At 44.1% G+C, this 24830-nt stretch overlaps 1 protein-coding gene across 2 annotated transcripts in view; it reads right to left on the bottom strand.

The window, feature by feature from the left end:
* Nucleotides 1-3464: 3464 nt before the first annotated feature.
* LOC130282579 (rap1 GTPase-GDP dissociation stimulator 1-A-like) overlaps nt 3465-24830 on the bottom strand; it is a 475415-nt gene continuing 454049 nt past the window's right edge. For both annotated transcript variants that reach the window (XM_056530939.1, XM_056530940.1), the window contains one exon: nt 3465-3981. In XM_056530939.1, the coding sequence (XP_056386914.1) occupies nt 3830-3981 (152 nt within the window). In that variant the 3' untranslated portion in view covers nt 3465-3829. The remainder of the gene's footprint in view (nt 3982-24830) is intronic.

Below are 24830 nucleotides of genomic sequence, written 5' to 3'. Positions count from 1 at the left end.
GTGAAGAATGCCTATCTATGCCAGATAGTTAGGTTGGACAGGTGATTGGAAGTGTAGATATACATTATATAATTGGGCACTGTCCTTTTAAAATACTTTTGATATGTGGTAGAGAGAAATCAAAAGTTTTGATCACTCAGACGCCAGTCGATCAGAAGGATGAGCCAGGAGAAGGAAATGCATAGTGTTTGTTCTCACTTGGTCTTTCACATGACTAACATTACATAATGTATGTCTATGGGACCATCTCAGACACAAAGCAGAGAGAGAGGTGGGAGGCCTTCCACTTTTTAGTAGAAATAGTGCAAAAAGACAAAACATGGCACTCTTTTAGTTCATGCAAATATTATTTCAGAATTCCATGAATACTGCAGGGAAGAAAAATAAAAATTCAAGATCTCATCTGAGCTTCCAGTTCTGGCTACGAGCTGTTAGTTTTATTTGCATGAACTAACGGGACAAAGGCATTTATTTATTGAAAATTTTTTTGCACTATTTTTATTAGACTGCTTTTTCCATTCTTGGTACCCCCTTTGTTAATTTACCCTTTTGCAAAGAACTTCACAGTTAAAAATGTTTAACCCCTTAGGTTCCAGTTGCTAAGTGACTTTTTCTGGTTATTAATCTTTGTAGAGATCAGCAGGGTTCTCAACACTCAGACCCCGACCAATCATAAGAATTTTGTTTCTTGAAAACAACAGGTACACTTTAAAGGGGTGCTCAACTGGTGCCAGAAAGTTACAGATTTGTAAATCACTTCTATTAAAAAATCTTCCAGTACTTTTTAGGGGCTGTATACTGAAGAGAAATCCAAAAAAGAAATGCATTTCCTCTGATGTCATGACCACAGTGCTCTCTGCTGACCTCTGCTGTCCATTTTAGGAACTGTCCAGAGCAGGAGAAAATCCCCATAGCAAACATATGCTGCTCTGGACACTTCCTAAAAATGGACAGCAGAGGTCAACAGAGAGCACTGTGGTAATGACATTAGAGGAAATGCATTTCTTTTTTGGATCTCTCTTCAGTATACAGACCCTAAAAAGTACTGGAAGGATTAAGATGTTTTAATAGAAGTGATTTACAAATCAAGAGAGTACTCAGTCCTCAGTCTCCCACCTGTACAAACAGGTATGTGATGGAGGAATGGATTCACTAGACGATAATTATAAAATTTATTTGTACAAATATAGCCAATCCACAAACCGCAGGGCCCTACGGATGTGTAATGGGATTACAATAAAATATTACATTCAGTAATTACTTCTGCCCATATTCAATCATGCAAAAACTCAATCTAAATAGTGCAAATAATATGCGACTAATGACAAATATTAAAAATAAAAATAAATAAATAGATAAATAAATTTAACAAAAAAGATAATGTTCTGGTAGCTGTCCTGTAACAAAAAAGAATGATGTGACAAATCCTGTAACAAAAAAGGATGATGTGGCAAATCTCTGGATATCGTATATCAGTTTCATAGACAGCTTGTGACAGTTCCGTAGGCAATCTATATCCAAGGGTAAATTATAACAGTTTTTAATCCTGGAAAGGAAACATATATTCCTCCTGTGCGGTAATAGTATTAAACTGTATATTTTCTGGCACGATCAAGTATATAACCGTCTCCGCTATTTAATCCTGAAAAGGAAAACGTTCTCAGCACTGTGTGCCACTCACCACCCTTGAAGTTTGGGGTCCCGGTATCTAGAGGTTCAGTCCATACGCTGGAGGATGCAGAGATAGCGTGTCTCGATGCAGCCGCTACTCACAGTGTGTTCTTCGGTAATCCCTGGTGCCGTGTGATGTCACGGGTCAGCTGATTTCAGTCAGCTGACCTCTAAGGCCGGTGTGAGCCGTATACAGGTGAGTAGATAGAAGTTCCAAGGGTGGTTTCAATGATGATACAAATAAGCGGGGATTCGTACACAGTTTACAAGGTCATGCTGGGACTTATAGTCCGTACCGCTGAGTGGAGATAGTCTCTTATTTCTGTCACAGCTGTAATAATAGATGTTCCATCAAAAGATATCCAGATAATGTCCAGAAAAATATCCAAATAATTAATCCAAATAAATCGCAAGTAAAACGCAAAATGTGAATAAAGCAGTAGTACAAAAAACTTTTTTGTTACAGGACGGCTACCAGAACATTATCTTTTTTGTTAAATTTATTTATTTATTTATTTTTAATATTTGGCATTAGTCGCATATTATTTGCACTATTTAAATTGAGTTTTTGCATGATTGAATATGGGCAGAAGTCATTACTGAATGTAATATTTTATTGTAATCCCATTACACATCCGTAGGGCCCTGCGGTTTGTGGATTGGCTATATTTGTACAAATACATTTTATAATTATCATCTAGTGAATCCATTCCTCCATCACATACCTGTTAGTACAGGTGGGAGACTGAAAAGCATCTCAGTTAACCTCGTCCCCTGTTTTTTGTGAGCTGCACACAATCGATACTATTTTTTGATTTACAAATCAGTTTAACTTTCTGGCACCAGTTGATTTAAAAAAAAAAAAGTTTTCCACGGGAGTACCCCTTTAAGTACTCCCAAGGCAGTTTTTTCTGTGTCACTCCCTTCCATCACATATACTTGTATCACCATATTAACACTGTGTTCGTGGTTTCATGTGTTACTGATTTACTAGAGGACATATGGCAAATAGAAAACTATTTTTAAATAAAGGTCTTTTTTTCTAACATGTTGTTTTTATTTGTTGTTATAACAACTTTTTCTTAACTGATGTTATCAGTGTTAGGAATTACTGCATATCCTGTACTGTGTGTGTCGAATTACAGTCAGGTTATAATGTATAGAATTAACAAGCAATAGAAGTGCATTGTGTGGAAACAGCGTTTGAACGTATACATCATTAATTCTACAACTTCTGCTTGGGGTGATAAGCTATATAGAGGTAGGATAGCATGATCTCTTCTTTCTGTACCTTGTGCAGGAGACATTCTAGAAGATAGTCCATGCAAAAACTAACATTGCTAAAAGTAACTGATGAAAAAATGGCAGATGTAAGCCATACAGTGGCCAGAAAACTGCTATTCCTCATGCACACACACAACAGCTAGTTCCACAAAGTCACTGGAAGGTGCAATGTAAGTTCATTGGAGAATCTAGAAACACTGGATGATGAAGACCTAGTTGTATAAAAATGTTGCCAAGATATTTTTTTTTATGAGCATGTTATCCTTAATCTGTATCTGTTATAATGGTTTAGCCACTCACATTAATTTCAAGCATTGTCCAATGGACAAAAGTAGTTTTTTTTTTTTTTTCCTCTATACCAGAAATACATCAATTTCCTTTCTAATTTCATGGGCAGTGGCAGAATACTAATAAATTCAGATCTGCGCTATATGATATTTGCCATAATAATATTCACCACTATTGCTTGATCATGCCAAGGCTCTGGATTTGTACATTACAGACAAAAATACTGAACAAGAAATTACATTTATTTAAAAAAGAATTGTACACGTACACGCTATGACAAAATAGGTCTTTAAAAAGGTCACTTTACATCTACAGTAATTCAGAACTAGTATGAATATAGGAGAAAATAAATAATGAATCTTAATATTACCATTCAGTGAAATAGATCACTCTATGTTGCAACACTATTGGAAATCCATGCTTAATAAATATTGTACTTATTCATATTTTTTTACATTACTATCTGAGAGTTGCTAAAATATTTTAATCTAGAGGCAGGTTGCTACATGGGCTGGTGCAGAGATTGTGGCTAACTCTATTCTTAGGTTCTTGAAGCAAGCTTGGCTATTTAAGCATAATATTAAAACTATGGAAAGAAGTGGTCACTGTTGTGCCTTGAATGTTCCATAATCCGCAGAACTTTGCTGGCCTGTTTGATTACATTGCTGCTGCTGTGTCCACAAAGTTTTTCCAAAGTTTCTTTCAGGTTTGTTACTTCCATTTCCTTCCGCAAATCATCTGTAGAAAGACAAATTGTTAGAAGCCCAGCTTTATGATGAGCCAAGGTTTTACAGCTTTTGGTTACAAATAACCATTAACGAGAGAGTGTAGGGACTATCCTACGCAACCCAAGGGCTAAGAGCTCCTTCTGTGGGAAATTAATATATATTTTTTTCTTATTTAATTTAACCCTTTAAAAGCTATGCAATATCAGTAGTCTCTTGACATAAAACAAATTGACAGAGCTCTCTTCTTAATGTGCTGTATGGCAACACAAAGGGGTTTCTCAAGTAACATACTACAGAGGTATAGACATTCTGTACAATGTTGTATTATAGAGAAATAAGGAAAAAACTTCAAAAATGGTATCCGCCGGAGCAACAGACGCTTTTCTCCTGTTGGGTCAGTATAAAAACTTTGACAACAGATACTCATTAATAAAAATATAACAAACCAAGAAGTTGTTGGAATTAAATAATACCGTATATACTCGAGTATAAGCCGAGTTTTTCAGCACGATTTTTCGTGCTGAAAACACCCCCCTCGGCTTATACTCGAGTGAACTCTCCACCCGCAGTGGTCTTCAACCTGCGGACCTCCAGAGGTTTCAAAACTACAACTCCCAGCAAGCCCGGGCAGCCATCGGCTGTCCGGGCTTGCTGGGAGTTGTAGTTTTGAAACCTTCGGAGGTCCGCAGGTTGAAGACCACTGCGGCCTTCGACATCATCCAGCCCCCTCTCACCCCCCTTTAGTTCTGTACAGTACTCACCTCCGCTCGGCACTGGTCCTGTGCTGCAGGACTGTCCAGAGAGGAGGTGGTCCGGTGGGATAGTGGTTCCGGGCTGCTATCTTCACCGGGGAGGCCTCTTCTAAGCGCTTCGGGCCTGGCCCCAGAATAGTCACGTTGCCTTGACAACGACGCAGAGGTACGTTCATTGTCAACGTACTTCTGCGTCATTGTCAAGGCAATGCCTCTATTCCGGGCCCGCAGCGCGGAGAAGAGGCGCCCCCAGTGAAGATAGCAGCCCGGAACCACTATCCCACCGGACCACCTCCTCTCCGGACAGTCCTGCAGCACCGGACCAGCGCCGGGCGGAGGTGAGTACTGTACAGAACTAAAGGGGGGTGAGAGGGGGCTGGATGATGTCGAAGGCCGCAGTGGTCTTCAACCTGCGGACCTCCGGAGGTTTCAAAACTACAACTCCCAGCAAGCCCGGACAGCCGATGGCTGCCCGGGCTTGCTGGGAGTTGTAGTTTTGAAACCTCTGGAGGTCCGCAGGTTGAAGACCACTGAGGGCGGATGATGACAAGAGGATGATGAAGGGGGGGTGTGGGATGATGAAGGGGGGTGGGGATGATGACAAGGGGATGATGAAGGGGGGGGTGGGATGATGACAAGGGGATGATGAAGGGGGGGTGTGGGATGATGACAAGGGGATGATGAAGGGGGGGTGTGGGATGATGACAAGGGGATGATGAAGGGGGGGTGTGGGATGATGACAAGGGGATGATGAAGGGGGGTGGGGATGATGACAAGGGGATGAGGAAGGGGGGATGTGTGGGATGATGACAAGGGGATGATGACAGGTGATGATGAGGGTCTGGATGATGACAGGCGGTGATGATGATGAGGATGTTAATGACGGGTCTGGATGATGACAGGGGGGATGATGTATTTCCCACCCTAGGCTTATACTCGAGTCAATAACTTTTCCTGGGATTTTGGGTTGAAATTAGGGGTCTCGGCTTATACTCGGGTCGGCTTATACGCGAGTATATACGGTACTATTTGTGTAAATGCAATGATGATACAAGTAAATACAATAATAGTGCAAAAGGATTAAACGTTTAATAGGAAAAACTGTACAGTTAAAAGTATCATGTAGGACCCTGTTAGGATGCCTTTAGCTTGAATAGAAGATGAGATACGGTTGGCCATGGAGGCATACAAGTTTTGTATGGCATCCTGCGGCACATTTCACATTTGCCCTTAGTTGGTGCAGTTGGGCCTGTAGATCCTTTACTCATGTAGGTAGGTTGATGAAGCTAGCTTACACAAAGAATGTATAAATGTTTATGCATTACTGATAAATTTTAATATGCGTTATATGTATTAGTGTTTAGACAGGATTATATTTAGCCCTTAAATCTTGAAGCCAGGCAGTCCAAAGAAATTTTTCACACTGGTGGAGACATTCCTGGGGAAGCCTTGCTGTGTGTGGGTGAGCAGTATCCTGCTGAACATGCCAGTTTGAAGTCCTATCAGAGGAAATATACAGTATCTCACATGGGTAAGTGCACCCTCACATTTTTTCATGTGACACTCTGCTACAATGTAGTGTGTAGTAAGTGCACAGCCTGTGTAACACTGTTTTATGCTGCTGTCCCCCTTAAAATAACTGAGCACACAGCCATTGATGTCTGAGCCCTGGAAACAAAAGTGAGTAGACCCCTAAGTGGTAATGTTCAAATTGTCTCAGCAATTTTTCCTCCCCGGTGTCATGTGACACAAGTTTTATAATGTCTAAGTTTTATAATGTCTGTGAATGGTAAACAATGTCTTACAGGTGGTGTTATCACTCTCACACTCTCTAATACTGGTCACTCGAAGTTCAGCATGGCAGCATGGGAAGAACTCTGAGACCTGAAAAAAAAACATTGTTGCGTCTACATTATGATGGCCTAGGCTATAAGAAGATTGCCAAGACCCTATACTGAGCTGCAGTATGAATGGCAAGACCATACAAAAAAGTTAAGTGCACATGCTCAGGATGCTGCCAGAATTGTTGCAGAGGTTGGTTGGGGGGGGGGGGGGGGGGGGGGGTCAGTCTGTCAGTGCTTAGACTATACTCTGCACACTGCATCAAATTTGATCTACATGTCAGACCAATCATCCCAGAAGTAAGCCTCTTCTAAAGATGATGCACAAGAAAGCCTGTGAACAGTTTTCCCAAGATAAGCAAATTAAAGGGGTACTCCGCAGTCCTGTGTCGGAAGCTCTGCTTGCAGCGTCCGGAAGTTTATTGTTCCGAACTCTGTGTGCGGGCTTCCGTGTTCAGAGCCGCCCCTCGTGATGTCACGCCCGCCCCCATCGTGACGTCACGCCCGCCCCCTCAGCGAAAGTCTATGGGAAGGGGGCGCTAAAACGTTAAAACCAAGCACATCATTGTTTTTCTTGTGAAATTCCCAATAAGTTTGATGTGTCACATGACCCTGTTCCTATTGAAAAAAACTAAAGTTGAATTCAAAATGGCCGACTTCAAAATGGCTGCCGTGGTCACCACCCATCTTGAAAGGTTTGCCCCACTCACATATACTAATGTGCTACAAACCGGAAGTTAATATCACCAACTATTCTCATTGTATTAAGGTGTATCCATATAAATGGCCCACCCTGTAAATTTATTCAGATGGTGTCAAGCATGTATAGCAGTAACCAGGTGAGAAGTACAAAGATACTTGTATATTGCCTGCAGTTAAGCATGATAGTGGGAATATCCTGGTCTGGTCCAGCATGAGTGTTGCTGGCACTGGGGAGATACAGTTCACTTGGGGAAACATGAATGCCAATGTGTACTGTGACATACTGAAGCAGAGCACAGGGCAGTGATTCAACTTGCGCGTACGACATTGACCGTGCGGTTTAATTAACAATATATTTTATAGTTCGGATATTTATGCACGCGGCGATATGACATATGTTTATTTTTATTCTGTTCATATATTTTTTATATGGAATCTGGGAAAAGGGGGGTGATTTAAACTTTTCATAAGGAAGGGGGTTAATGTGTGTGTTTTTAAACTTTATTTTTAATTTTTTTTTTACACTTTTAATCCCCTTAGGGGACTTTTAGGAGGAATCATTTGATTCCTCATACAGATCAATGTGGTTCCATAGAACCACATTGATCTGTGTGCCATGCGCTCGGTTGATAAAGCCTGGTCCTGCCAGACTTTATCATTCATTCTTAGCACCAGAGCCGGCACAGGAGGAGAGGTAAGCCCGCCAGCTACCTCCACAGTGGATCGACCCCCCCCCCCCCCCACTGGACCACCAGGGATGGGATAAAGGCACTTTTAGACGGCGCTGTCACCTTTGACAGCGGCGATCTAAAGGGTTAATAGCCGGTCGCAGTGATCGCCGCATCTCGGCTATTAATGCCGGCCCCCAGCCACAAGAATCAGCTGGGGGCCTGCCGGTATGACGCGGGCTCGAGTCGGCAGCCCGAGTCATACCCCATTAACGGCACATGGACGAGCATAGACATCCATGGTCGTTAACGGGTTAAACGGAAGGCTTGGGATCACAAGGTCTAACATCCACCACCTCTGTGATGTCGTTATGGAGGAGTGGTAGAGAACTCCAGTGGCAACTTGGTAAGCTCTGGTGAACGTAATGCCTCAGAAGCTTAAGGTAGAGCTTAAAAATAATGGTGGCAACACAAAATAGTGGCACTTTGATCCCAATTTGGACATTTCCATTTAGGGGTGTACTCACTTTGTTGCCAAGGTTTAGACTTGTGTGTTTAATGGTTTAATGTCTGTGTTTTGAGTTTTTTAAGGGTCAGCAACATTAAACACTGGTATTCAGGCGGTGTACTCACTACTGTACTTTGTAGCAGAGTGTAATTCAGTGTTGTCACATGAAAAGATACAATAAAATATTCACAAAAATGTGAGAGGTTTTCTCACATATGTGAGATACTGTACATGTTTGCATATCGCTAAGCTGTTAGTGTCCCCCCTTATCCCAACTAGGGGTAACTGACTTTCATATGAGTTGGCTCACTAGATCACACCAGTTGTTGGGACAGTGTGCCCCTCTACAGCAAAGGATTGCAGCAGGATTGAAGTGCTCACCATGAGGTGTGCATGCTCAAATATAGTACAAGGTGAGTGGTCGGCACTACCAAAAAACAGGTGCACGAGGGAAATGTAGAAACTTAATAAAGTAGGATTCCTGGCACTCAAATGAATCTTTCTTTTCTTCTTATTGATTGAATATTTGCAATATCAATATTGCAATATTTGCAGTACGTGTTACTTTCTCAACTGCACAAAGCAAAAGCATCACATGACTAGTATATAACACATGGAGGCTAATTACAATTCATTAGTAACCATGACTACAAGCATAAACAAAACAAGAAAAAAAGGGAGAATGCTATTACATAGAGATGCAAAAAGCCCAAATACTTATATTTTTTCTTATGTTTTTTCATGTACTCGCCTTGTAAAAAAAATCCATTCACATTGGTCTCTAGAAATAAAATCAAAAAAATCTGAAAAGTATATTATATTACCGACAAAAATGAGCAAACATAAAAAAACTTCAGAGTAATCTCGCTATTTCATATTCGCGATTCAACCCTCTCGGCTCGAGGGTCCCTAATTTGTGGATCCAGTGGGCCTCCCGTTTCAGGAGGAGCTTCTTCAAACTCCCCCCTCTACGAGGAGGCACTATCTCCTCCAATACCTGATATTGTAATTGTGCAATGTTATGACCCATTTTTTTAAAATGTGCAGGTATCGGGAACAATAGATTGCCACACCGTATAGTGGATTTATGTCTAGAGACCAATGTGAATGGATTTTTTTACAAGGCGAGGACATGAAAAAACATAAGAAAAAATATAAGTATTTGGGCTTTTTGCTTTTTGTATCTCTATGTAATAGCATTCTCCCTTTTTTTATTGTTTTGTTTATGCTTGTAGTCATGGTTACTAATGAATTGTAATTAGCCTCCATGTGTTATATACTCGTCATGTGATGCTTTTGCTTTGTGCAGTTGAGAAAGGCTTTCATGCCGTAACGCGTACTGCGTCTCACTCTATGTGATATTGCAAATATTCAATAAATAAGAAGAAAAGAAAGATTCATTTGAGTGCCGGGACTCCTACTATTAAGTTTCTACATTTCCCTCGTGCACCTGTTTTTTGGTAGTGCCGACCACTCACCTTGGACTATATTCTATTGGGTACGTGCACACCAAGCATTTATAGTATGTTATCCTGCAGCGATGAAGAGGCTAATAGGATTATTTCTCTGACACCTACTGCTGCGGAATATCTGAAAACCCCGGTGGATGAATTGAAACGCCGGGGACTTGAGAAAGCGAGCCGTCGCCTTGTTGCATATGAGCTACATAATGTAACTCTTGCTGAATACCATAGAACGAGTCGTATCCCTCGCGGCCTAAGGGTTAACCTGAGACCGACTTTGTTTGCTGAGGACGAAGCCTTTTGCAAAGACTTTGAACGCATTCTGAACAAGTGCTCTTTAGATATAATTGTTCTGACGGTACAACGTTTGCAGAAAGCAATAACGGACCTGAAGGAGGAAATCGCGGCTTCTGAACAGCAGCTTAAGGACATTTTGCCAAGCGAGGACTTCACAAAATTCAAGGAGAATTTGGATTCGAAGATCGATACTTTGCGCAAGGATCTGGAACAGCATAAAAGGAAGAAATACCTACGTGACACGGAGGACTATCTGGCCAATAGAGTGTACCGATGGCGGGAGCAGCCCGGATTCTACTGGCGGGGTGGAGCATTCCCCCGTAGTGGCTATTCCTCCTCGAGTTCCGGCAGAGAGCAGGGAGCTCGCAGAGCTGGGCGTCCCCCTTTTCGCGGACCAAGGCGAGGACGCCAGGACGCCGAGCCGGCAGAAATCATCGGCACTCTGGCAGGACCGATTGTCACGAGATCGCAGGTATGGACTCCTTAGTTATTAATATCTCCTCACGCACTTTGTCACCTGTGGAGACCTCGGTCTTACAAAAGGGATTATCCTTCAGCCCGATTGAGAGACTGTATACCTTTCAATTAGACTTGGATTTGGAGCGTTTGTTCAGACGCATTAGACTTAAAATGCACTTTTCTATTAACCCGATAGAGAGACAGCCTGAAATTGTGAATACGGAGGTTATTTCTCTTGATAATTATGATCTACGTAATAAAAGTGTTTATATGCCTCCTAAGTGTTATCATCCGATTAAGACCTACTGTACAATTGTGAGAAATCAGGTTAGTGAAGTCACGAGGAAATTGTTAAGGGGGTACTACTGCACATATGGAAATCTTACTAAAATGGAAATGTTTGCTGTAAAATCTCTGTCCGCTGATCGCTCGATAACTATTAAAGCTGCTGATAAAGGTGGTTCTATAGTCGTCATGGATACTATGATGTATAGGAATGAAATATTGAGGCAACTAGCGGACAGAGATACTTACATGCAGGTGGAAAGGGACCCCTTAACTAGGATACAGAAAGAAATTAAAACACTCCTAGATAGATATCTGGAGGAGGGGGTTATAGATACGAAAATGCACAAATATTTACAGAAGGAAGATCCCATTACCCCGGTGATATATGTACTTCCGAAGGTGCATAAGAGTTTGAGGGATCCACCGGGTAGGCCGATTGTGGCGTCGGTGGACTCGGTGTTATCCCCCCTTTCTATAGTTTTGGAAAAAACTTTAACCCCATTTGTGAAACAGACTCCAGCATTTCTGTTAGATACCACGGACTTCCTAAATTCTGTTGGGAATATCACTGATATCTCAGAAACCACATTATTGGCCACGATTGATGTAACTAGCTTGTATACAAGCATTACACATGTGAAAGGTTTAGAGGCAGTTGTATGGTTATTACAAAAGAGTTCATATACGGAGAAACAGAAGGAATTTTTTCTGGATTTATTGAAGGTGGTTCTATATGAAAATTATTTTCTATTTGAGGATAATTTTTATATTCAATGCAGAGGATCGGCGATGGGGGCGAACGTGGCCCCCCCCCCCTATGCAAATGCTTATATGTCCTGGTTTGAAGAACAATTCGTTTATAATAATGATTTATTTTTACGACATGCCAAAATATGGCGTCGATTCATTGACGACATCATTTGCATTTGGGAGGGGCCACGTTCGTCCTTGGAGGAATTTTTTCAATATCTGAACAACATCTGGGATGAATTGAAATTTACGATAACTATAGATGACAGACAGGTCAGTTTCCTTGATACTCTCTTGATTAAGAATGACATGGGTGGTTTTGTCACGGATCTTTATCAAAAACCCACGGATAAAAATAGTTTGCTTTATTTTCACAGTGCCCATCCGGCCTCTATTAAAAAATATATCCCTTTCTCCCAAAAGAAGAGGGTACAGAGAATTGTTACTGACCCCTCTTTGAGAGAAAAACGTACTATCGAGCTAGTGGAGAAATTTAAAGCTAGGGGATATCCGGAGAGGATTATTAATGCCATCCCCCAAGATAGACCCTGAGATACAACAAAAAAATGTGATAGAATACCATTTGTCAGGACTTTTCATCCCCAGATGAACCTAATTGATAATATAATCCGAGAGAATTGGTCGATTCTAAGTAATGCATACCCCGATATCTCAGAATTTCAGACTGACCCTTTGATTTGCAATAAAAGGCTCCCGAATTTACGTGATAGGCTAGTTAGGGCAGATTTGGGATCCAGTAAGAGAAGCAAACAAACGTTTTTAGGTTCCCGGAAAAACGGGACATATCCATGCCTGAATTGCGCCCAATGTTCTAATGTATTGAAGGGGGATAGGATTGTACACCCGCATAGTGGTAAGATTTTCTACTCAAAGGGCTTTTTCACCTGTAAGACTAAAAATGTGGTGTATTTGATTAAATGTCCATGCGGTCTCCTGTACGTTGGAGAGACTACCCAACGTATAGGAGACCGGATTAATAGACATAAATCCACTATACGGTGTGACAATCTATTGTTCCCGATACCTGCACATTTAAAAAAAAATGGGTCATAACATTGCACAATTACAATATCAGGTATTGGAGGAGATAGTGCCTCCTCGTAGAGGGGGGAGTTTGAAGAAGCTCCTCCTGAAACGGGAGGCCCACTGGATCCACAAATTAGGGACCCTCGAGCCGAGAGTGTTGAATCGCGAATATGAAATAGCGAGATTACTCTGAAGTTTTTTTATGTTTGCTCATTTTTGTCGGTAATATAATATACTTTTCTGATTTTTTTGATTTTATTTTTAGAGACCAATGTGAATGGATTTTTTTACAAGGCGAGTACATGAAAAAACATAAGAAAAAATATAAGTATTTGGGCTTTTTGCTTTTTGTATCTCTATGTAATAGCATTCTCCCTTTTTTTCTTGTTTTGTTTATGCTTGTAGTCATGGTTACTAATGAATTGTAATTAGCCTCCATGTGTTATATACTAGTCATGTGATGCTTTTGCTTTGTGCAGTTGAGAAAGGGTTTCATGCCGTAACGTGTACTGCGTCTCACTCTATGTGATATTGCAAATATTCAATAAATAAGAAGAAAAGAAAGATTCATTTGAGTGCCGGGACTCCTACTTTATTAAGTCCATGCTCAAATATGACCGTTGTCAGATCCCAAACAGAACCAAGATCATTGCTAAAGATGATATGGTTCTAATCCATAGCATTCCAGGTTACTCATTTACCACTGCAAATGAAGGTGACAGTGGCTGGCTGTCAGAGGCATGACATGTAATGGGTGCTGTGACATTTCCTACTGCTAAGCTCCTGGAAATAATCTGTGCTGAGACAGAGAGGTGTACTAAAGGTACTACCTGTTTCTGTTCAGGTGGAAAATTAAACTGGGAGCTGCTCGTCAGTGGATCAAATGATTTTCTCCACTTGTGGTCTGTCTGGGCCATCCAGAGCTTGTTCTTCGTGTGTTCCCTTATGTAACCACTGCTCCCAAAACCTCCTAACAACTTGGTCTCAATGGCCTAGGTTGTGAGTAGAGATTCGATTCGGCCGATTCACCGAATTTTCCAAAAAAGTTTGTTTCGATCCAAATTTTTTGGCGGCAAATCTATATTAAAAAAGGCTATTTCTAGCCTACATACAGCCTCTATAGGGGTATAGAACACTTTGCTGTGTTCTAAAACGCATATGGAGTGTGCTGGGGTAGTGAAATAATACTGTTATTCAGAATAACATGCAGATTACCGGCAACGCTTTTAGAATCACTGCCACACAGCAGCACAATGACAGAGCCTGGTGGTGGTATCAGTGTCAGGAGACCATATAGTGACTGAATAACATAGCGTGGAGGTGTTGGCAGCATGAGGAGACCATTTAGTGGCTGAATGGCACAGCGTGGAGGTGTTGGCAGCATGAGGACACCATATAGTGGCTGAATGACACAGCTTGGATGAGGCTGAAGCATGAGGACACCACATATTGGCTGAATGACACAGAATGGAGGTGTTGGCAGCATGAGGACACCATATAGTGGCTGAATGGCACAGTGTAGGAGGTGTTGGCAGCATGAGGACACCATATAGTGGCTGAATGACACAGCTTGGATGAAGCTGAAGCATGAGGACACCATATAGTGGCTGAATGACACAGCGTGGAGGTGTTGGCAGCATAAGGACACCATATAGTGGCTGAATGGCACAGCGTGGAGGTGTTGGCAGCATGAGGACACCATATAGTGGCTGAATGACACAGAATGGAGGTGTTGGCAGCATGAGGACACCATATAGTGGCTGAATGACACAGAATAGAGGTGTTGGCAGCATGAGGACACCATATAGCGGCTGAATGGCACAGTGTGGAGGTGTTGGCAGCATGAGGACACCATATAGTGGCTGAATGGCACAGTGTGGAGGTGTTGTCAGCATGAGGAGACCATATAGTGGCTGAATGGCACAGCGTGGAGGTGTTGGCAGCATGAGGACACCATATAGTGGCTGAATGACACTGCTTGGATGAGGCTGAAGCATGAGGACACCATATAGTGGCTGAATGACACAGAATGGAGGTGTTGGCAGCATGAGGACACCATATAGTGGCTGAATGGCACAGTGTGGAGGCGTTGGCAGCATGAGGACACCATATAGTGGCTGAATGACACAGCTTGGATGAAGCTGAAGAATGAGGACACCATATAGTGGCTGAATGACACAGCGTGGAGGTGTTGGCAGCATGAGGACACCATATAGTGACTGAATGGCACAGCGTGGAGGTGTTGGCAGCATGAGGACACCATATAGTGGCTGAATGACACAGCTTGGATGAGGCTGAAGCATGAGGATACCATATAGTGGCTGAATGATACAGAATGGAGGTGTTGGCAGCATGAGGACTCCATATAGTGGCTGAATGACACAGCATGGACATGTTGTAAGCATGAGTAGACCATATAGTGGCTGAATGACACAGCATGGAGGTGTTGGCAGCATGAGGAGACCATATAGTGGATGAATGGCACAGCCCGGAGTTGCCAGCAGCATGAGTAGGCACTAGGCCTTCACAATCCCTAATATTAAAAGATGAATTAAGAAATTGAAACCGAAGATTTTGGATAGCGGGTGCTACTTATGAGAAAATTTGAAATTACCAGACTCAGGCCCAACAGCGACATCAGTAACCCATATATTGCCTGAATGACACAACCTGTAGTTGGCTGATGCACGAGTACACACCAGGGCTTCACAATCCCCCCCCCCCAAAATACACCCCAATTTTAGAAATTTTTGGAAAAGAGTTTGGATAGCGGGTGCTACCTATGAGAAAATTTGAAATTACCAGACCCAGGCCCCACAGCGGCATCAGTATCCCATATCTTGCCTGAATGACACAGCCTGAAGTTGGCTGATGCATGAGTACACACCAGGGCTTCACAATCCCCCCAAAAAACACCACAATTTTAGAAATTTTTTTAAAAGATTTTGGATAGCGGGTGCTACCTATGATCAAATTTTAAATTACCAGACCCAGGCCCCACAGCGGCATCAGTAACCCATTTATTGCGTGAATGACACAGCCTGGAGTTGGCAGATGCATGAGTACGCACCAAAGTTGCACAATCCCTAATAAAAAAGACAAACATTTTTGACTAAAAATTTTAATGAAAATTTAGGACAGCGAGTGCTCTCTATATATTACCAGAATGACGCAGCCTGGAGTTGACTGCTGCATGAGGAGACCATTGAAATTTGTGATTTTTTTATTTGAAATTTAAATCAAAATTTGTGTCCCAGACCCCGCCGTGTGGGAACAAAGGACCTAATCTCACAAGCACTCACAGGGCCCATGTGGCCGTAAGATGTAGGCGCAACGTCTCCATAGCCCTGACCGGCCATTTTTGGTTTTTGTACCTTTGTTGAAGAATAAGCGCATATCCAAGAGTCCAGAAGACTCTATAATGCAGGACGGTGGACCACCAAAAGACATTCTTCTATAAAATAATTTTTTATGAAATAAAGAAGCAGAGTTCATCCCTCTGCGTATTTATTTTTTTTTTATTTTACTTAAAAAAATCACACGCAACAATCGTTCAATGGTGTAATGGTTATTATTGTGGAAAATTCAAGTTTATTACTGTGATAATTATCAGAATTTGAAAAAAAACACTACCCAAGAGTGTTTAATAACCCCATACATTGCACCATAAATGTTGAAATTTAAATTAAGCATGTATGTGTGTATTTCAAAAATCCTAAAATTAAAGGCCCAAGCCCAGAAGCATCATGAAGTCAAGTAGTTCCTGAAAGACACAGGAGCAGTCAGGAGTAGGCATCAGCAGTACCCAAGAGGCTTTCATAACCCCTTACATTGCACGATCACTTGCGAGATCGAGCAATAACGGGTGTGTTATGCCCTCAGATGTCCGGGGCTGCACGCGCGCTACACTGAACCGATCAGCATGTGATTATCTTTCACCGACAGGTGCGGGTAACCCGCTGAACCCCCTTCGCGATAGGGATCAGGGATTGCAATTATTTGCCAGGAAAGAAGAATCACAACTAAGCGCCGGTCATAAGCTCGGGTTCATCAAGTACCTGCCCTTTGTACACACCGCATGTCTCTACTACCGATTTGATGGTTTAGTGAGGTCCTCGGATCGGCCCCGGCGGGGTAGGAGAAGGCCCTAGCAGAGCGCTGAGAATTTAAAGATCATAGTTTAAATTTGCATTAAGCATGTATTAGCTACTGCTAAGCATTCAAAAATTGAAGGCCCAAGGCCTGAAGGCAGGGAGGCAAGTAGTTCCTGAAAGACACAGAATGAGTATGGAGCAGGCATTCGCAGTACCCAAGAGGGTTTCATAACCCCTTATATTTAAAGATCAATGTTGACATTTGCATTAAGCATATATTTAGCTACTTCTAAACATCCAAAAATTAAAGGCCCAAGGCCAGAAGCATCAGTGAGGCAAGTAGTTCCTGAAAGACACAGGATGAGCCAGGAGCAGGCAATCGCAGTACCAAAGAGGGTTTCATAACCCTAAGTGATAACCCAAGAGGGTTTCATAACCAACCATAATTGGAAAATGTTGGTGTAGCAGCATGGTCAATCTAATCTGAGGCATCTGGCATTGGTGGCTGGAAAGCCTGGCTGATCCATCCCTGATTCATCTTGACAAACGTCAGTCTCTCCACATTTTTGGTGGACAGACGAGTTCGCCTTGGGGTGACTATGGCCCTGGCCGCACTAAACACCCGCTCTGATGGCACACTACTGGCCGGGCAGGACAGCTTTTCCAGGGCAAACTCTGCTACCGTGTTTCTCCGAAAATAAGACCGGGTCTTATATTAATTTTAGTCACAAAAAACACACAGGCTTATTTTCAGGGTAGGGCTTATTTATTTATGGTATGTACCTTGAAAAACATGGAGGGCTGCTACAGCCCCCCATCCTCCCACAGCCTCCCATCCTTGACACTCCCGCAGCCCCCCATCCTCCACACTCCTACAGCCCCCCCCATCCTCCACACTGCTACAGCCCCCCATCGTCCTCCACACTCCTACAGTGCCCCCCACCCCTCTGCCATAATAAATTACGGTACACATTTCATCCCCAGCGGAGACCAGCACTTCCCTACCTTCATACGGTAGCGTCCCCAACTTATACTGTACGGAAGCTGCAAGCTCTTGGCGGCGGCGGGATCTCCTTCTGTTGCTTAGCAGCCAGGGGCAGGGACACGTCCGTGACGTCGGCCGTGCATACGCGCTGACGTTTTAAAGCGACAGCATCCCTACCCGGCTCAATTACGTTAACTTGCCGCGGGGCCAGCCAAGGGGGGTTGGGAAGTCTGCGGGCATTCCTGGCGGCCACGGTCCGGATCTGGACCGCGGTCTGCCAGTTGATTACCCCTGGCTTAGGTCTTATTTTCAGGGTAGGGCTTATATTTCAGCCCACCCTGATAATCCTGCTAGGGCTTACTTTCGGGGTATGGTTTATTTTCGGGGAAACAGGGTAGTTGTGGCCATAAATCAAGTTTGGCTGCCCAGAAGTCCAGCGAATCTTCAATGGTTGTTGGCATGGTCATGTCAAGGTATGCCACCACCTGCTGGTTCAGGTCCTGCTCCATGTCTACCTCTGGCTGAGTTGCTTCACTATGCAGGTCAAGAAAGCTATTCATCAGCGACTGTAGACTCAGGCTGCTGCTGATTGAGCTGGTACTGTTCCTCCCACCCCTCCCCTCCCCAGCAGCCATGGCAGTGGAAGGTGAGCGCCGAGGGCCCCCCGAGTCAGACCTGCGAGTGGATGGACCATGTGGCCGATAGGCATCAGCCAACTGACTATGTAGAATCTCTCTGTAGTAGGTCAGTTTGTCCTCCCTCTCAGCGGGTGTAAAAAAGGCCCCCATTTTGGGACGGTAGCAAGGGTCTAATAAGGTGGAGATCGGGGGTCATTACGCAAGCAACTGAGCATGCCATTTGCGCCAGTGACTCGGAGGGACTACCTGCCTCCATCTCCACTGCATACTGCCACGGTGTGTCTGGGTCCTCTGTCTCAACTTCCTCTTAACCCTCCAGCTCCTCTGGCTGCTCTTGCTCCTCCTCTCCTGTCCGAAGACCAGAAACACCGGCCATCTCATCCAACCTAAACTGTGCTCCGCTCTGCCCCTCATCATCCTCCTCCTCCAGTTCAGCCCCCACAGGGCTCATGTAGCCTTGAGATGTAGGCACAACATCTCCATTGCCGTGACTAGCCATGGTTTCAATCATTTGTTGTAGGAAATGTAGGAGTGGAATTACGTCGTTCATGGCGTAATCCAGGCAATTTACAAATAATGTGGCTTCCTCAAAGGGCCTCAGCAAACGGCAGGTGTCACGTATGAGCTGTCACTGGTTCACAGGGGAGTACTCTCATCTGCTTGGATCATCAAGAAATTGGTGATGGCTTTTCTTTGTTCGTATAGTCTGTCCAACATATGGAGGGTGGAATTCCAACGTGTGGCAACGTCACAAATAAGACTATGTTGTGGGATACCGTTCTGATGCTGCAGCTCAAGGAAGGTGTGCTTGGCGGTGTACGAGTGGCTGAAGTGCATGCACAGTTTCCTTTTCATTTTCAGGATGTTTTGCAAATGGGGTGAAGACTTGAGGAAGTGCTTGACAACCAGATTCAACACGTGTGCCATGCAGGGCGCATGTTTCACACTTCCTTGTTGCAGCGTGGACATGATGTTCTTCCCGTTGTCGGTCACCATGGTTCCCATTTCCTGATTTCGTGGAGTAAGCCATACTCAGATTTCTTTACGAATGAACTTTAGCAGTTCCTCCCCTGTGTGACTCTGTTCGCCAAGGCAAACCATGTGAAGAACAGCTTGACACCGCCGTTCCCTACACACATGGTACGATGAAGGGCCACCGAGATTTGGACGTGCAGTGGAGGCCGAGGACACAGTGGAGGATGAGGAGGCGGCGTCACACACTGTAACAGGACCAACTGCCTGGGAGCGAGAGCTTGGAGGAGGAAGCGGTGTGACCTGTCCAAGTTGTTGTTGTGGCTGTGCAGGAACCAAATTTACCCAGTGAGCCGTAAAAGACAAGTATTGTCCCTGCCCTTAGTTACAGTTCCACATGTCGGCGCTGCCGTGCACTTTTGAACACACCGACAGGCTCAAGGACTGGCCCACCTTCTCTTGTACAAACTTATGCATGGCTGGTACTGCCTTCATCGCAAAGAAATGACGGCTTGGGACTCTCCACCTCGGCTTGGCACAAGCCATCAATTCTCTGAAAGGTGCAGAGTCCATCACTTGAAAAGGGAGGGACTGCAACACCAGCAACTTGGACAGGAGCACATTCAACTTCTGCGCCATTGTATGAGTGGGCGCATACTGTTGTCTCATGGACATGGCTTCGCCGATGGATTGTTGGCGGAATGGCTGAAGGAGGGTTTGACACACAGCTCCCTTCGGCTGAGGTGGTGGAGCCTTGGCTGGATGAAGGAGGGAGCGGATGGCCACTGGGTGATGCAGCAGGCTGGACCATTACATCGGAGCCACGGTTCTCCCAGGCCGCTTTATAGTGGCGAAGCATGTGTTGACGCAGGGCCGTGGTGCCGACATTGGGACCCTGGCCACACTTTACCTTCTGCCAACAGATCTTGCATGTGGCTACGTGAACCTCCTCCGGATGCCTTATGAAAAACTTCCACACCGCCGAGTAGCTGTTTTTCCCACCCACAGTCCACACTAATTAACTGCTACTGGCGCCGTCTCCAGGAACCCCTGTTCCACTTCCTCCCGGAAAGGTAGGCTGCCGCGAAGCAGGTGGTCTCCCCCGGGCACGTTTGGCTCCTGAATTTCCACTACTGCCACCACGCTGACTGCCAACCGTGCTACCGCCTTGCTGCCTCAACGGCAACCTGCAACTCTCTTCTCCTGATGATGATGAAGCCCCTTCTGCACCCGGCTCCCAATTGCGATCGGCTTCATCATCATCAACAGTTGTGCGCACGTCACTGATGTCCTCCTCAGGTTCCCCAACAGTGTCTGCTTCAGGACCATGAACACTTGCAACACCGCCTCCCACGTCACTCTCCGCATCACTGCTTGGCCGCCTAGTGGAGCAAGCGGAGCATGTCTCCTCCCCTTCTTGGCTGTCCAGTAGCTGCTGACTTTCCTCTATTAGATCGTCCTCAGTAAATAGTGGAGCTGAACCCACAGCATAAGATACTTCTTTAGGAGAGGGAACAGCACAGGACAAAAGCAATGGGAGGACACGGACTGCTCCCGGGCCATGCCAACTGAAGGTTGTGTCTGAGGAACCCACCGACTGTTGACTGGGGGTTTCAGATGTCACTTGTGATGATGTGGATGAGCGTGTTAACCAATCCACGACGGCAGATGGGTTGCTGGTGGATACACGACCGCTGACTGATGACAGGAGCTCAGGCCTCTCGCTGCAACTCCTGCTGCCACTCGCCCCAAGTCTGCTGCCAACTCTGCCTGAAGTATTTAGGCCTCTGCCACTCCTCTGTGCACGTCCTGGCACTTCTCTGCCTGACATACTTAGTGAGTTTATGAGGGTATTACAATACGCTACACTACTCTTTAAACAGTATTTGTCTAGAACAGCAGCAGGTGATTACTTACGGCTGTCCTTGAACAGTATGTAGGCCCTTGACAGATTAACAGGTACTAGATGGTACAATACTTGGATGTACGTATGCGGTATGCACTGATGAGGCCAGTAATATGCCTAACTATTAGCAGAAAAAAATCAGTATTTTTGTAAAACATCAGCCGGTGGATACTATTGTTTGGACTTTGACGATATGGAGCACCTTGACAGCTTAACAGGTACTAAATGGTACAATACTTGGATGTACGTATGCTGTATGCACTGATGAGGGCAGTAATATGGACTTTGACGGTATGGAGCACCTTGACAGCTTAAAGGACATCTGCAGCGTTACAAACACTTATCCCCTATCCTCAAGATAGGGGATAAGTGTTTGATCGTGGGGGGTCCGACCGCTGGGGCCCCGGTGATCCCCTGTACGGGGCCGCGGCTCTCCTGTGCAGGGGGCGTGCCAGCCGCAGCAGGACGTTGCGGCCGGCACGCCTCCTCCATACATCTCTATGGGAGAGGTGGGGAGGCAGCATTCGTGCCTCCCCACATCCCCCATAGAACTGTATGGGGACGGGGAGGAGACAGGGCGTCACCGTCGACCTCTAGGTCGACGTTATGTGCCTTAGCGCTCACCATTAGCGGTAATGGCGGCGCCCCATTAGGGAGATCGGGGGGGTCCCAGCGGTCGGACACCCTGCGATCAAACACTTACCCCCTATCCTGTGAATAGGGGATAAGTGTAATGCCGCTGCAGTTGTCCTTTAATGGTACAATACTTGCATATGCCTATGCGGTATGCACTGATGAGGGCAGTTATATATGCGTAACTATACGCAGAAAAATCTATTTAAAAAAAAAAACAGCCGGTGAATAGTATTGTTTGGACTTGCACAGTATGTAGCCAGCCCCTTGACAGATTAACAGGTACAAAATGGTACAAATGCACTACAGTCCACTGAACAATCACATATTTCTGAACAGCAGCAGGACCCAACAGTGCAGCACAACAAAAAAAATATCAAGGGATTAAACCCTAAATTGCACTCTGTCACACAATTCTGAGCAGCAGAAGATTTGTGGAGCAAAAAAAAATAATTAACTCAATTGGGCTGAAAAATGGAGATAAGATGCTTCAGAAAGTTCAGGCAGCTTGGAGATCTGTATGAGGCAGCTGACAGCTATCTGCCCCTCTCTGCTGCAAGGCTCAATAACGTGAATAGGAGGTTTATCTATCAATGATCCTTCTCAGTGTGAACGGCAAAGCACTCTGCACTCCTGCCTTTCCCTAATGCTGATGTGACTAGCAGTTGCAGTGTAACGCTGTGGTATGAGCTATTCACACACACGCAGTCCCATCCTCTCCATCTGAGTGCATAGATGAAACGAAGAGAGTCAAGATGGCCGCCGATTACACAGGGGTCAGTGAACACTGATAGGCTGCATCTCACATGTGATTCAGGGTCAGCCCGCCTACCTTCATTCCCGCCGCTGTTTCCCGCCCTCCCATAATCCCCTGCCCCATGTACTCACACATGTGGATACGCCATCTTAGGTCTCCAATAGCCTGGAACGCTGTAAAATGGAGTTTAATGAAGTGATTAGCGCAATAGAATTGCGGCGATATTCATATTCGTTGCAAATCGAATTTTTCATGAAATTCGTAATGAATTCGGGTTCGTCAACTTCGATTCGCTCATCTCTAGTTGTGAGCGATTCGTTCTCAGGTCAATGTATCCCTTTTCAAAGCCTTTCAACTTGGCAAAAGTAATTTGAGTTCATCATAGAGGCATGTCTAACAGGCAACGATTGCAAGACCCAGTGTCTAATCAGATCACACTTGTAATAATTTACCTATCTGCTAAAACATTACTGAGGTTTACTGAAATCTGACCTTAATAGCTTGGTGCATTTTTTATTTATATTTTGTCAATAAGTACTGAAGAAGAGTATACTTCTATGCAGGGCTAAATTTGTCTTTACTCCTCACCTAAAGGCAGCCCTTTGGTAACGTTGCCTACTGGAGAGACCTTATTATAAATTATGGGTATCATATATAATTAGTTATGAAACTTCATAAACAATGTCAGATCATCACTTGATGGATACATACAAGTGGTGACAAATGAATTTTAATGGGCTCATTATTTTGACAGGAAAAATTGTGCTGTGTGGCTTGCTAAGATTTAGATAGATAGATAGAAAATGTATAAATCCCAGAAAAGCAGCACATCCAAAAAGCAGCACATCCAAGTAGGTAGGGGCCTTTGTTAGGAACTCCCAACTTCAACAAAAAAAGTGAAAAGACTGCAGCACACAACTTCAATGTTGATCAAAGTTGTTCATTTATTCCATCTTCAGCAAGACAGATAAGGTGCAACGTTTCAGTGGTCTCACACCACCATGATTGAGGATGGTGGTGTGAGACCACTGAAATGTTGCACCTTATCTGTCTTGCTGAAGATGGAATAAACCACTTTGATCTGCATTGAATTTGTGTATTTTCCCTTTTTTTTATTAATATATATGGATATCAAAACCTAAAGAGAATGACCCAGGTTAGTTGGGGATCAATAGACAAAATTAATCTAACCCCAAGGCCGAAGCCCGGGGTGAAAAACCCATTATTGCTAAACCCTTAAAAAGTAAGTTTTATTAGTATATATTAAAAGCTCACCAGTGTGAAGTTAAAATAACCCCTGACAGGTGTGTACAGGGTTAATGAGGGAAAGTTCCCTTACAATATTAAGTGCGGTGCTGCAGACACTCACACTACCTTGTCAGAGGGTTGGTTAAAACTCAAACAGTATGCCCACCCCTACATGTTTCGCAGCACCGAGGCGTTCTCAAGAGGTATATGTGGCTACTATGGGCCCAAAATGGCGGCATGGAGTATTTATAGTTTACCCCTATGATGTCATCATTGGTGGACAGCATCATCCATCCAATGGCTACTATTATCTCATACCTTTTGTGGACTCCATCCAATCCCGGTACTCACCTCGTGTTTACTTCCAGGTGAGCGCCGGTCCTTCTGTCCAATCCGGGTGCATAGCACCTCCTCTGTGTGATGCGCTATAGCACGTTGTGCCGACGTCTCACTCGTTGCCTCGTTCTCATACTGTACATGTGCACTCGCGGCGTACCGCCGGCCGCGCATGCGCCCGAACTTAAACGAATATCCAGGCCATTCTCCGTATCGCGCATGCGTCCGGACTTAGAAACCTGCACGTATTCTGTCTTTCAACTATGATAACACTGAGCATGCGCCCAGACTTAGAAAACTAACCGTCTGTTATCATTCAACTGTGAGGACACTATGCATGTTATTATTGATTTATAAATAGTATATGAATTAGAATACTATGAATGGCGCTTGTAGTATACTAATAATACGGAGATATATCATTTGTCCACTTATATCATAGCTAAATCGATATATATTTATTGGGAAAAGAAATGTAACCAAAAAAAACAGATAAATCCATATGTACTTATAGA

Source organism: Hyla sarda, chromosome 7, assembly GCF_029499605.1.
Source record: "Hyla sarda isolate aHylSar1 chromosome 7, aHylSar1.hap1, whole genome shotgun sequence".
Taxonomy (NCBI): domain Eukaryota; kingdom Metazoa; phylum Chordata; class Amphibia; order Anura; family Hylidae; genus Hyla; species Hyla sarda.
The sequence above is the reverse complement of the archived record's forward strand: the minus strand, read 5'-3'. Positions and strand labels throughout refer to the sequence as shown.